Source organism: Manis pentadactyla, chromosome 10 (assembly GCF_030020395.1).
Source record: "Manis pentadactyla isolate mManPen7 chromosome 10, mManPen7.hap1, whole genome shotgun sequence".
Classification (NCBI taxonomy): Eukaryota; Metazoa; Chordata; class Mammalia; order Pholidota; family Manidae; genus Manis; species Manis pentadactyla.
Window position 1 is genome coordinate 121592943 of NC_080028.1, and position 13842 is coordinate 121606784.

Genomic DNA, 13842 nt, shown 5'->3' on the forward strand with positions numbered 1-13842 from the left:
TTGAAACTTTTTTTTTTATTTAAGCCACAACAGAATAACAACATATAGTATCTTCCCTGTGCTTGACATTCCTTTATGTGCTTTATACGTAGTAACTAATTTAGTCCTCTCAGCAACCCTGTGAGTCATACTCTATCATCATCATCATCCCATTTTTCAGATGATGACATTGAGGCAGAGAGACTTTCACTGTATATCCAAGTGGCACAGCTGCAATTTGAAGCCAGGGTGGCTGGCTCCAGAGGTCACACTCTTGGCAGCTGTGTTACTCTGTCTCTCTGAAGATATATCTGTTATTCCAAAAAATAAAAAATCCCTTTTGAATTCAGAAAAAAAAAAATTTTTCAGGATAAAACTTAAGTAACCTTTGATTTTAGAAGAGTTTCCGATTTACGAAAAGAATTGCGAAGGTAGCACGAGTTCCCATATACCTCATGCTCAGTTTCTCCAATTATTATTAACATCTGACATTAGTGTGATGTGTGTGTCACAACTGATGAGTCAATATTGATACATTTTTGTGAACTAACGCTCATGCTTTATTCAGATGCTCTGGATTTTTATCTCGTGTCCTTTTTCTGTTCCATCCCGATACCGCACCCGGGATATCACGTGGCATTCGATCCTCCATCAGGAGTGAGGCTGCTCCTAGCTATGACAGCTTCTTCCGATTTGCCTTGTGTTTTGATGACCTTGACCTTGACAGTTTTGAGGAATCCTGGTCAGATATTTTCTAAGATGTCCCTAGGCTGGGATTTTTCTCATTTCCTTTTCTTATGATTAGACTGAGGTTAGTGTTTTGGAAGGAAGATCACACAGGCAGAGGACCCCTGTCATCGCGTGTATCAAGAGAACCGACGGTCAGAATGACTTGTCCCTGCTGACGTTGGCCTTGGTTCTGGCCGAGGTAACATTTGTCAGGTTTCCGTACTGCAGTTTCTTCTTTTTCTCCCCCAGAAAAAACTTTTTGTTGCATTTTCCCAATGATTCAAAAACGAGTCCTGGGATCAGATCCTGACTCTGCCACTCTCAAGCCATGTGACCTGAACAAGTTACTCAAACTCTGTGCTTTCAGGGTCCTCATCTATGAAACGGAGATAATAATAGGATCTTATTCATGGATCTGTTTTTAGAATTACATGAGTTCATGTTTAAAGCTCCCAGAATAGTGGCAACAGAAACACTTATTTTTATCATCTCATGTAATCCTTACACAGCAACTGTGTAAGGTGGGCACTGTTATTTGCCTGGAAAATGTGAAGAAACCAGATTTCAAAGAGGAAGGCAGTGATTAAGCTGTTCACCAGGTCTTTCACTGGCCAAGCTTAAATTCCTGCTGTGACATTTATGATGTGCCCTGAGCAAGATACTTCATCTCTTTGAGCCTCAGTTGCCATGCAAGGAAGATAAGCACAGGTCCCTATCTCCTAGGGTTGTTTTGAGGATTGAGTCAGATAATGCATGAAAAACCCTGGTCTCTGTTCCTGGAAACATAGTAAAACACCCAGTAAGTGTTAAATACTTTGTCATCATTGTCCAATGACCACAGCTGGTACTTGGCCAAGTCAGGATTTGAACCCAGGCCCCTCACTAGAGAATGAGGAAGAGTCAGCTTTGTGGGAAGCCTCCGATTTGGGTACCACTGGCTTTTGTGCAGCTTGAAAAACTCCCAGCCAAGAAAGCGCTATTGACTTCACTCTTCTTGGCCTTCTGGCTTGGTTCTCAGAAGCATCCCGTCTTCTTCAGAGATAGGCATGTCATCACTGACCTCTAGCCGTTCTTTGCAGGTACAAAGCTGCCCTGACATATGGCTGCTCTCCAGCATTAAACATCAGCCTCTGAGGAGTGCCGCCTCCATTTGCTCCTTTCTAATTATCTATTTATTGCCCCAATCCAAATCAGGAACACGTTGGGAGGGCAGCTCACTACTTTGCACACAACCTTAAACACGAAAGACCTTAGAGGTCATCTAGTCTAACCCACCCTCCTCATCTCTTACAGGTGAGCAGACTGAGACCCACACAGTGAGATCAAAGGTCAAGGGCATGCCATAACAGGAACTCAGGTCTTCACTTTCTCAACCAAGACTTCAGCTGCAAAAGCTTACCGTTTTCGCAAAGAGAGGTTTAATGAATGTTGAATTAAGGACAGTCCTATCTCATATGGAAGACTTGCGTTCTAGGGAATGTGATTTCAGAGACGTTTCCCATCATTATTTTTCACTTATAACCCTCAAAACCACATGTGAAATGGAGATCTTTTCATTTGTGGTTGAAGTTTGGGACAATTATGTGACCCGCACAAGGTCACACAGTGGAGAGCATTGGCGGATTTGAGCCTGTCGGTCCATCTGACCCCTAAGTCCACAGCATTGATTCTGAACCCCTCCTCCCTATGCCATGTGAGGGAGAAGAGACCGGAGAATCATAATCTAGTGGGAGAAATTACATAAGCACATAGGTTGCTGAAGTATAATATTGTTAAGCAAGTGGAGATTAGATATTTGAGTGATTAAGAGCTAAGAATGAGATGTTAGGATTCCTGAGTTGTCTGTCAACATAATATGGGGGAAGTGGGTGGGAGTATAAATGAAACTGGCCACGAGTTAGTAATTACCGAAGCTAGAAAATGGGATTAGGGAGATTCACTGTTCTACTTTTGTATGAATTCAACATTTTCCATAATAAAAAAGAAGAAAAAAAATGAATTGAGGGGGCAAAGAGTTTCTACCTGCTGGCAGGTCACGTGTGGACATACATCCATGTATCTTTTCAGTCGTTCCCATCCAAGGACTCTCTCGGACTCGGAGAAGGAAGCAGGCGCTTTCAGGCTCCAGGGCAATGTTTCCACAGCATCTTCAGTTCCAGATCAAGTTTTGACCCTCCACTTGCTTCCACCCTCCTTGGCCAGCCCATGGGTACTTACTTGACATGTTAGGAAGGTCGAAAGGAATTTAAACATGTATAAAGAAAGTCATTGCACTCTGGGCCTCCTCAGGCTTTGCAACCTCTCTCTTCCTAAGTCAGATTTTGGCAGCGACTTCTGCCCGACTCCCAGGGTGTGGGGTGTGTGATGGGGTGAATGCATCACCAGAGCTTCTGCCGGCTAAATGGTCTCTGCCTTGATTCATGTTATCTTGGGACTTCAGGTGCTGTCTCTGCAAGGAAAGAAGGTTCTTGGAGCTATAGCGTGATTACCATGAATCAACTAATAGAAGGTCTGCGTGCCTTGTGGGAAAGACCCTTTGGATTCAGACAGCCTTATGGTATACCTCTGATTCCACCCGTACTGGCTGTGTGAGTTTGCATGGGTTATATAAGCTCTCTGTGCTTCAGTTCCCTGAACTGTGAGGTTGGGATAATAATCCTTACCATGGAGGATGTGTGGGGATTAAACTAAGTGGTGATATTTCCTGACTGCACAGAAGTGCTCAGAAGTGACACTGTTATAGCATCAAAGGCCTATGGCAGAGATAGGGGCAAATCCTATATCGCTAGGCAAGGCAGGAATGCCCTTACAGATGAGCTGATATTTGAGCTTTGTTTTAAATGCTAACTACAGCAGTAATAAAATAGCAGCTGCCATGTGTGTTAACATGTTAAGTTCTGTGCTCAATGCTTCATGTACATTTTTGACTCATTCAAATCTCATTACCATCCTGAAATGCATATCCTGTTGCTATCTGCACTTTCCAGGTAGAGAAAATGAATCTCAGAAAGGCTCAGTGACTCTCCCAAGGCTACTCAGCTAATGGGTGAAGCCAGAATCAGCTCTCTTACTTCTGTTTGACCCCAAAAGCCATTCTCTTACCCACGGAACTACCCAGCCTCTCCTGGAGGTTATGTTTGCATATTCCAAGAGAAATGGAAAGGAAAGGGATTGGTATAACATGTCACAGAAAGAAAGCTAGGATGTCTCTTATTCTTTTTTGCTCGCTTATTATCATTGGTCTCGTCTTTGTCCCACAGCCACCTGAGAGTCGAAGGCAAGAATTGTTCTGTTTTTGTCGTCAGTATTTCCAGGCTAGTGCCAGGACATAGTTGGTGTTCAATCTGTTTTTAATGAATGAAGAATGTGTTGGGCTCCACTTTCCCCCCTGTCTGCATTACCCATCACAGCATGGGTAGATGAACGTGTTTGTTTGAGCAAATTATTTTATTGCCCTTCCTCTATCTTAAAAGGAAAAGTATCAGCGAAGCTGGGCAGTTTTTAATTGGCCACATGGGATGTTTCTCTACAAGCAGCAAAAATTTTCCAGTCCAAACAATGAGGTAATCTCAGAGAGCAGCGATTACCTTCTGTCCCCAGACCCCGTCCCTTCTCCTGGTGTCCAGCATGTCTGAATTCTCTTTGAGGGCCTGAGATTCATTTCTGGTGACACTTCCATTATAGGAGGAGAGGTGAGCGGGTCACGTCAACACGGACAAGCCTGGACTAGCACTTAGCTTTCCAGATGAGGTGTTTCCTGGGGTTGGTATTACAAATAAAGCACTGACCTGAGGTGTCAAACAGTTGTGCATGGGAGCAGGAGGAGGGAAGAGCAGGTGCATGCTGGGGGCAGCTTTCTCCTAGGGCAGATGTGAGTGGTGCCAATAAACTGTCAAATAAAATTAAGATTCAAAACATACAGCCTTCAATTTGATTTCACCAAGATGCCAACTGCTGCTCCGAGGGAACGCTATCGGTTCTGTTTTGACAGGTCCTGATGATGTACACTAAGCAGTGAAAGTCTCCACTCTGTGCCGGATGATGAAAGTTCACCTTAATTTGCAGCGTAAATAGAACCAGATCTGAGCATGAAATGAAGCTTCTAATTTCCTGACCTGCCCCATTCCCTCGTGTTGTCTCTCCTGCCAACCCTCCCTCCCTTCTGCTCTTTGACATGCTCTTCCTCTGCCCCTTTCCTCTTTTTCTTCTCCTTAGCACCTTTAAAAGCCTCATCCTTCTCATTGTCTCTCTTCTATACTTAAAAGAAAAAGTAGGGAGTCTCGCGTTTGTGTTGGGCGCTGTGCTGTATGCTTCTCACAAATCGCCCTAACTTCTGCACTGTCCTTACAAAGAAAGTGGGATTGTGCCTATTTATAGACAGAAAAACAAAATGCTGGTAGTGATTAAGTGCTTGCCTAGGGGCATACAGCCGGTAAGCAGCAGAGTGGGGATTCGAACCCAGAACCTCTCCGATTCTACCAGTCCATGCTATTTTCACATCAGTGCTTCTGAACTCGTAAAACATTGGAACTACATGCTTAGGTGCCACCACGGTATTTAATTAGTCTGGGGAGAGTCCAGGGCCTGGGGCAGCGCAGTAGTCTGCTTTTCTTCTGTCTCCATTTTCCTTAGCACATAAACAGATGTGTATGTTGAGGCATGTTGCTGAAAAAGCCCCTTGGGATGAGTAGGGTTTTTTTCCAGTGCCTCCCACCGGGAAGGCTTTGTCTTTCTGGAAGTCAGTGGGGCAGGAAAGCTCAGGGGTGTCCTTGTCTTGACGATGCAGGTGGGCAAGTGGGAGAACCAGACCCTGAGCCTGAGACATGCCGTGTGGCCGAGATACAAGTCCTTTTCAGACTGTGAGCCGGACGACAACCACCTGAGCATCGTCACCCTGGAGGAGGCCCCCTTCGTCATCGTGGAGGACATAGATCCGTTGACCGAGACGTGCGTGAGGAACACCGTGCCGTGTCGGAAGTTCGTCAAAATCAAGTGAGTCCAGGGATGCTGTGGGTTGAATGTACCTAATTCTTCAAAATAGAGCCTGTGTCATTGATACAACTGTATGTTAATTACAGCAAAATTTAATACAAAATAGACTCTATTATCATTGGTATAATAGAATAACAGATTTTTTTTAGACTTAAATAAATACCTGGAACTATTTCAAATAGTTTGCATTCATTTAGCCCTACCCACAGCTCTGTAACATAGGTGGTTTTATGCATTTTCAATACGGTGAAACTGAGTTCAATGGGAAGATTAAAAAATATGTTCAAAGCCGTTCAGCTAGTAAATGGAGGGGGCAGGACTCTAAGACAGGTCCATCTGACTCGGCCACCATGTGCTCAACCATCATGCTGAGTCAACTCTCCCCTCCAGCCTCTCCTTCAATAACTATTTCTGTTTTATTTTTCTGGCCACTCCTCCCCCAACTCTGCACCTTCCATCACTTTGATATAACCCAGATCCAAAATTTTCAAACAAAACTTCTCTTCCTTTGTGAGTGAACATGCACCCTACATCTGACTTCCCAATGGGATTGTGGTGGCACTTACCTGCTGGTAGCTTCCTAGCTCACTGACAGCCAGCAAGCAGTGCCTCAGTGTCATTTCCTCTTCTATTATGATTGAAGAAAGAACTGACGTTTTCTATCAGAGCTTCTGGGGAAGGGTTTGCCCTAATCTATAAACCTTTGGTGAAGCATAAAGCTTCCTGACTAAGTCTGAGGACCTGATTATACTCTTTGCTAATGCAAACACAAACACAAATACCACCCTTCTGGGGGACCAACCAAAGGAAAAGGCTTTTGGTGAAAATTAAGAAGAAATTGACTTTGTTTCTGAGTGTTTTCTGATCACCTCCTTTCACCTAGATAATTCTCACTTGTCCTGGAAGTTTTAACCACTCCCTCCCCAAGTTGGGTTAGTTCTCTGTCATCCACAGAACCCTGGGGATGTCTCTGTGTCTTAGGCTGTCCAGGCTGCTATAACAAATCACCACCGGCTGAGCGGTTTCAACAACAGGTATTCATTTCTCACAGCTCTGAAGTCTAGAAAGTCCATGATCAAGGTGCAGGCAAATCTGGTGTCTGATGAGGGCTGCCCAGTTTGCAGGTGACCTGCTTCCCACTGTATCCTTACATGGCAGAGAGCCAAAAGCATAGAAGCAAGCTGTCCCGTCTGTTCTTACAGGAGCACACATCCCATTCATGAGGCTCCACCCTCGTGACCTCCCAGAGGCCCCGCCTCCCAACGCCCTCACACTGGGAATTAGGGTTTTGAATATAAAACTTGAGAGGAGCACATTGAGTCCATAACACTCTGTCTCTTACTTCACCACCTGTTCTTTTTTTTTTGGTATCATTAATCTACTATTACATGAATGAACATTATGTTTACTAGGCTCCCACCTTCACCAAGTCCCCCCACAAACCCCATTACAGTCACTGTCCATCAGCGTAGTAGGATGCTGTAGAATCACTACTTGTCTTCTCTGTGCTGCACAGCCCTCCCCGTGCCCCAACACACACACATTATACATGCTAATCATAAGGCCCCCTTTCTTTTTCCCCCGCCCTTATCCCTCCCTTCCCACCCATCCTCCCCAGTCCCTTTCCCTTTGGTAACTGTTAGTCCATTCTTGGGTTCTTTCACCACCTGTTTTTATGGCTTATAATTTATCTGTCTTTCTCCCTGGAGTATGAGCTGCCTAAATATACGGAGTGTGGCTCATTCATCTTCGTATTCCCAGTAGCAGGCACAGAACAGGCCACGCCAATGTTGGGAATGACTGAGCGGGTGAGTGAACAGGTGCTTTCCCTCCCCCACTCCAAATTCCAACCCAAGTCGTTATTATGCACGATGCAAATCCCCAGAGCTCAGAGCTTGGGATAAAGATAATTAAAAATATATATGTTATCAAGGCATATTTTGGTTTGGAGAAAGATAAATTTTTCTTCCCCTATCGGTAATCAGTTTCTTTAGAGTTGAAATCTTTAATTGATTAATAAGTAAATCAATACTCATTAAGCACAGTGTATGTGTTATGCACAGTGCCAGGCACCGGGGATATGGCAATGCACAGGGAAGGCAAAAGACCAGGGTCCTGTGGTTATGGAACACACTCAGTGAAAAAAAAACAACTCAGCCAAAAATGGGCCCGGGCAGCCGCATGACAGGGTGAGCTTTGGAAAGGACACAAATAAGGTGGTGTGATAAGAGTAATTTGTCTGCGGGACTCCTCGAGCTCACACAGGTGAGAGTTAAGACATAGAGGAGATGAGAAGGGGCCAAGCATGGGAAGATCTGGGGAAAAGCCTTCAGGTAGAGGGAGCAGCAGGTGCAAAGGGCCCACGGGAGGAAAGGGATTGGCAAGTTCCGGAAACAGAAGGAAGCCCAGGGCAACACTAGGGGCTCGTGAGCTGGGTGGGAGGGGGAAAGAGAATGTGAGAAAGGTGCCACAGGAGGCTTTGGCTTGAGTGGCTGTTCCTCCAGCAGAACTCGGTCAGATGAAGAAAGCAGGGTGGCCGGCACACAGCAAAGGATACAGCCCCAGTGGGCCGCCTCCTTTCTGATAACAGTGCCTTCTCTGTCCCAGCAGGGCCCATGAGGTAGGGCGTCTTGTACTTCATAATCCATAGTAAGAGTTTAAAATCTGTAACATCAGAAACCTTGGAGCTGGAAACAGTAGATCACCAAGTCTGGAGCCCTATTTGTATGGAGTAATGAACCCCCAAATAAATTACTCCCTTTAAAATGATTAGCTTTTCTCCTGAAGACTATCCACAGATCAACAGGTTCAGATTCACTTTTTTGGTTCCTGTGGGAAGTTGTGGGAAGCTTGTAGCTTTCCTTTCCACAGCTGGTGACATGAGAGGCCCCCTGTGCTTCTAGGTGAAATTGAAGTCTTGATTTACCAGAAAGCAATAGAAAATGACTGGGGTCCATTAATCCCAACATTAACACAGATTAGATCAGTTGTATTTCCTAAAGGCAACATCTTTGAGGCAATCTGATTGGTTCCAAAAAAAGAATTCCTGTTAGGTAACTTAATTATATATCTTGGTGATTTTCTTCCAGAGAAAACCCTTTGTTTCTCATTTTCCAGTAACTGGTGGGGTCCTGAGGGCACACATCAGTCTGCCAAAACCACAGGTAATAGGAAATGAACTGAGAAATCAGACTTTACTTCTAACCGGTTAGTTGGGTGTGAAGGTATGAAGGGAAAGATGGGAAAAATTATCTGGCTTCATGTGTAGGAAGACATGGCCATATTGTCAGTCTCCCCAAATGTCAAACTGTTGGTGAAAAGAGAGAAAATGCATTTTAAGTGCTTATGTGAGAGATGCTGTAGGTACTTTATCTTCCCAAAGGTAAAATTCTGCAAGGTATCAACCTTCTCAATTTGCAAATGGGCAAACCTGTGAGTGAAGAGACCTGTCTGAGGTCTCAGGGGTGTCAGGAGCAGACCCAGGATCAGAAAGCCGCTGTGACCCTGAATCCAAGGAGGAAATCATACTGGGCATGCCATTAGTTTAATGCGCTGAGGACACATTCCTATCGTGTTGATGGCAGTCTGACCCTCTCCACTCTGGGAAGCTGGTGGGAATAGGGAAGGTAGCTACTCCTTTCACACTACAGAGTTGAGTCCCTCAGTCCTCATTTGTAAATATATGCAGATGTGGCCTCCCTCAGCCCCCAGCTGGGGGTGGGCGGGTCAGAGCAGGTCGTGCAGCTTCGAGGATAGGGAGTACATCTTCTTGGTGGTATGGTGTCCTGGCTGACAGAAGCAGGATGCTTGAGCAGAGGCCAGGGGCGGGATTGGGGTGGGAGGCTGTGGTGAAGATAACAGTTCAGGACGGGTGATCTGTGGTCCTGAGAAAAGTATTGAAAACAAAAGGCGTCATTTTCCATCCTCTTTCCATTGCTCAAAGTTGTATTAACAAACCTACCCATATCCATGGGTATGAATATAGATATAGTGGGGCTTGATGTACGTGTGCCTCTAATTAGATATGTAACATATACTCACAGCAGATAATTTGGGAGGAAAAAAAACAACAATAAGGGAAAGAAAAAAACACTTCTCACTGTTCAAAAATAGCTCTGCCTCATAGATCATTGTTTTTCCATCCAGATATTTCATAAGCTCGTCTGTTTTTGATAGAACTATGACTATTCTATATGTATCACTATGTAACCTACTTTTTCCATATGATATGGAAACGTAAGTGTTTTCCTATCATGATGTTGCATTTCCATATAGATCATTTTAGCACTTAGGTAACAGTGTGACATGTAGATGTGCCAACAACGGGATATTCAAACAGAGCACATACTTTGTGATATGCATGAGTCAAAGACAGAGAGTTGAGGGAATGGAATGCTCCACTGCAAGGTGATATTAAGTGAAATACCCACAAAGGTCTTGATCTTCCTATATGAGTTGTCTACTTAGTAGATATCAGTTAGGAAAACCCTGTGTCCTTCCTTTTTAAAAGGTGTCTCTGATGTTTGTGGGTATCCTTTAAGCACGACTTGGTCAGGTCAGGGTGACTGGCACAAAGCAGCGAATGTTGCTTGGCAGATTGTGACAGCTTTAAAGACAGCAATACCCTCTGTATTTTAATAGGGCTTTTTCCTGATGAAGCACATTGCTATTTAATAGTGTCACTTTTCACACTTCCCGCAGTGTAGTTAGAAGGGGAAATGTTATGAATAAACCCACATTTGATGAGTCGATGCAGAGACATTAAGTCCATGGACACAGGCACAATGGATGCCCCAGGTCTCCTGATTCTTGACTAAGGAGTAAGGAAAGTATCTCACCTAAGTAAGGCTCCCTCACTTCTAACCTTTGGTTGCAAACCTGTATCTTCAATGGCAGGATGAAGCAAAACCCTCCTCCTTCCCCCGAGAGTTTCACATCCTCCTCTCTATCATTTTCCACTGGGTTTTTATGACTCAGTTTAGGTCATGTGACTAAACTTTGGTTGAAAGAGGTTGTATATGTTACAAACTTTTAAAGATAAGAGGTGGCAATTCATCTGCCTCATAGGGATACGGGTGCTACCTACCTAAGAGAAATGTCATGGCGATTAACTCGTTGATTAGCATAAAGCACTCAGCACAGCGCAGGGCAATACTAATGACTCAATAAATGTGAGCCGTTTTCATGATTACTGCCGTAATTAAGAACATTCTCTACTTTTGCTGTCATAAGCTCAGTGCACGTCCTCGGAAAAGCCACTTCCTCATTGGGAGCCTCCAATTCCCGTATGAAAAATAGTAAAAATGTAGTTAATGATGGTGGACCAATTTTGCAGTACTAATATTCTGCGGTCTTGGGATTTTCTCTACAGCAATTCAACCAATGAGGGAATGAATGTCAAAAAATGCTGCAAAGGGTTCTGCATCGATATCCTAAAGAAACTTTCCAGGACCGTGAAGTTCACCTATGACCTTTACCTGGTGACTAATGGGAAGCATGGCAAAAAAGTGAACAACGTGTGGAATGGAATGATTGGTGAAGTAAGCTGGCTTTTCGTCCCACGGGCTCTCATTCCGACCCAGGGCGTGACGGCCTGGGGCTGGTGGGAAGGACCAGGAAAGACACTGGTCTCCTCTCGCCCTGCATCCAGGTGGTCTATCAACGGGCAGTCATGGCGGTCGGCTCTCTCACCATCAACGAGGAGCGTTCGGAGGTGGTGGACTTCTCTGTGCCCTTTGTGGAGACAGGGATCAGTGTCATGGTGTCGAGAAGCAATGGCACCGTTTCACCGTCTGCTTTTCTAGGTATGGGAACTTCATAGTCACTCTGCTCTCCTATGAGGAAATTACAGGTATATTGTCATGTTTGCTCAAAGGATGGAATCAAATAGGACCTTGTTCGGTTCCATTTAACACATGCTTCCAAAGCATGCGTTTGAATTCATTTTTCCCCTGTTGACATCTTTCATTTATCTTTCACTTTGGAAGTTCCCGCTGAAAATACAATCACATCTTCAGATACGTGTCTGGATTGTGTAGAATGTAGATTAGTAGATATATTTCTCAGAGCCTTGAAAACATTTAAAAATAAACCTGTCTGTCCACAGTCAATTTAAGTCAGCCCATAAACTTTTATTTGGCATCCACATATCCATCCTCCATCCCTCACCAGGATGAGAGTCATTTATTTACTGGCTTTAAGTGTGAAAATAGTGATGGCTGCACAATGATTTATGCCAGTACTCTGATAAACAAAATAGAAGTAGTCAGAGGAGTATACACTGATTTTAAATTAATGGAACCGTATTTTTAGATGTGACTGTCCTTTAAGCTGAATGGTTTGTAAAGGAGGACATTCTTTTTCATCTCCTTTTAACTATTTCATAAATTTTTGCTTGCATGTAAAGCTTTTTTCTTTTTTTTTTAAATCAATTAGATCAGGATTTTCCATCATTTGATTTTCTTTAGCACTGTACATATGTACGCATTAGGTAGCCTGGCCAGGGTAGTTAAAAGTGCAGGGAACATAGCCAGGCATTATTTATTTTTTCTTTATAGGAAAGTGTTGTGCTAAGTGTTTGGTGATCATTAAGTGGTTTTCAATAGTGACCCTCTTGAAGATCGTGGAATTCAGACGAGCTTCCCCTTAATATGCCCACATTGGTGGGTTTGTCCCAAATTTTGGAAGGTTAAGATAAACATTGTCCCTTAGTAGAAAACTACATGAGAGAGGGACAACAGATGAAGGTCAATTAAATTTCTTGCATTTTTCAGAGACAAAAAAAAATCACTTTTGTCTTCTACAGACCTAAAACTGCAGACCAGAACCCATTTGTGGACGCGATGTCAAGCCCATAGGCTTAATCTCCCAATGTCTTCATCAACATGTAAAGCTAGCATCCAGGGAAACTTTTATGTTTCCTTCCCTTGAGTGAGATGTTGACTAACAAGATTTTGGATACTGCATCACTCACAGAGACATATGGATCTACTATTTTCATTTCTGATAGCCCATGTAAGCTGTGGAAATCCTTACCATTCACTGGATTTGATTTTGCACCTGTTGCTTCCATTTTTATAACCTTTCTTGGAGTCATGTGGACCTTGACAAATACATTTCTCATTGCGCTCCTTTTGTGCCTTTGTCTTACATGGATGACAATACCCATATCTTAATGAGGGATTGCTACTGCATTTTTACTGCATTGCGCTATACCATGAAAAATGCAACAGGCAACATGTATGGATGACACATGCAGAATCTTAATAATTATTGGGTAGACTCTCACTCATTAGTCACTCCTGAATCACTTTTTTTCCCCCGTTCCCTATCAGACCCTTTAGCAGATCTTTGTCACTGGAGTTTGGGGTTGGAGGAAGTGCATTCATGGAAAAAATGGAAAGAGATCTATTTCTTTTCACACATAGTCCTTAGTGAGCTGGAGATAACGTTTTTCCACTCAGAAAAAATAATTTCAGTTGGCTTGTCTCATAAAAATGGGTCGTTGGTATATTCTGGCCTCAACTTTGATCTTACCTACATGAGTAGAACATTTCCGTAAAAATCCAAGTATTTTTGGTAAGTTTAATCAAACCTCCTTTCCCCCCTCCACCCACCACTCTTCCTACCATATCTTTAAAAATAAAACAAACTGTAGACAGAGGAAACTATTTTCAAAGCTGTTTTTACACAGTAGGCTTAATATTTTTCTGAGTCACTAAATTACATCCCTATTTGATTGTGCAACCCCTTATCTGTGGTCATTATCTGCAGGTTTTGAAAGTCATAATGAGCTGTGCTAAGCTACATTGCCCCATTCACTGGCTCAGTCATCTGGAGGAGCCAGAACATTCACAGTCTGATTACACTGCCCTTCATTATTCTTATTCTCTCCTCCGCAAACTCCATTAACTCACATCGGAAGCACCTGCAGGTAATGCCTCTGAGCTTTCATGTAAAAATGTAACCAGCGACTCTTCAGGGACAGAGATGATGTCGCTTGCTGTATTTCCATTCAGTTAATTCTAAGACTTTCCAGGCAGGTTGGATTCTTTGAAATGTTGACCTGGAGTCTCCTAGATTGAATGAAGTTCCTTCAATGACAAATGTTTAATTGTTTTAAGCCAGTAGAGGATGTAATCC

General features: G+C 43.5%; 1 protein-coding gene across 1 annotated transcript in view; it reads left to right on the top strand.

The window, feature by feature from the left end:
* Nucleotides 1-13842, top strand: part of GRIN2A (glutamate ionotropic receptor NMDA type subunit 2A) — a 356641-nt gene that overhangs the window by 269911 nt on the left and 72888 nt on the right. Inside the window, exons 6-8 of the mRNA XM_036931766.2 lie at nucleotides 5495-5700; nucleotides 11072-11240; nucleotides 11351-11504. Of these exons, the coding sequence (XP_036787661.2) occupies nucleotides 5495-5700; nucleotides 11072-11240; nucleotides 11351-11504 (529 nt within the window). The remainder of the gene's footprint in view (nucleotides 1-5494; nucleotides 5701-11071; nucleotides 11241-11350; nucleotides 11505-13842) is intronic.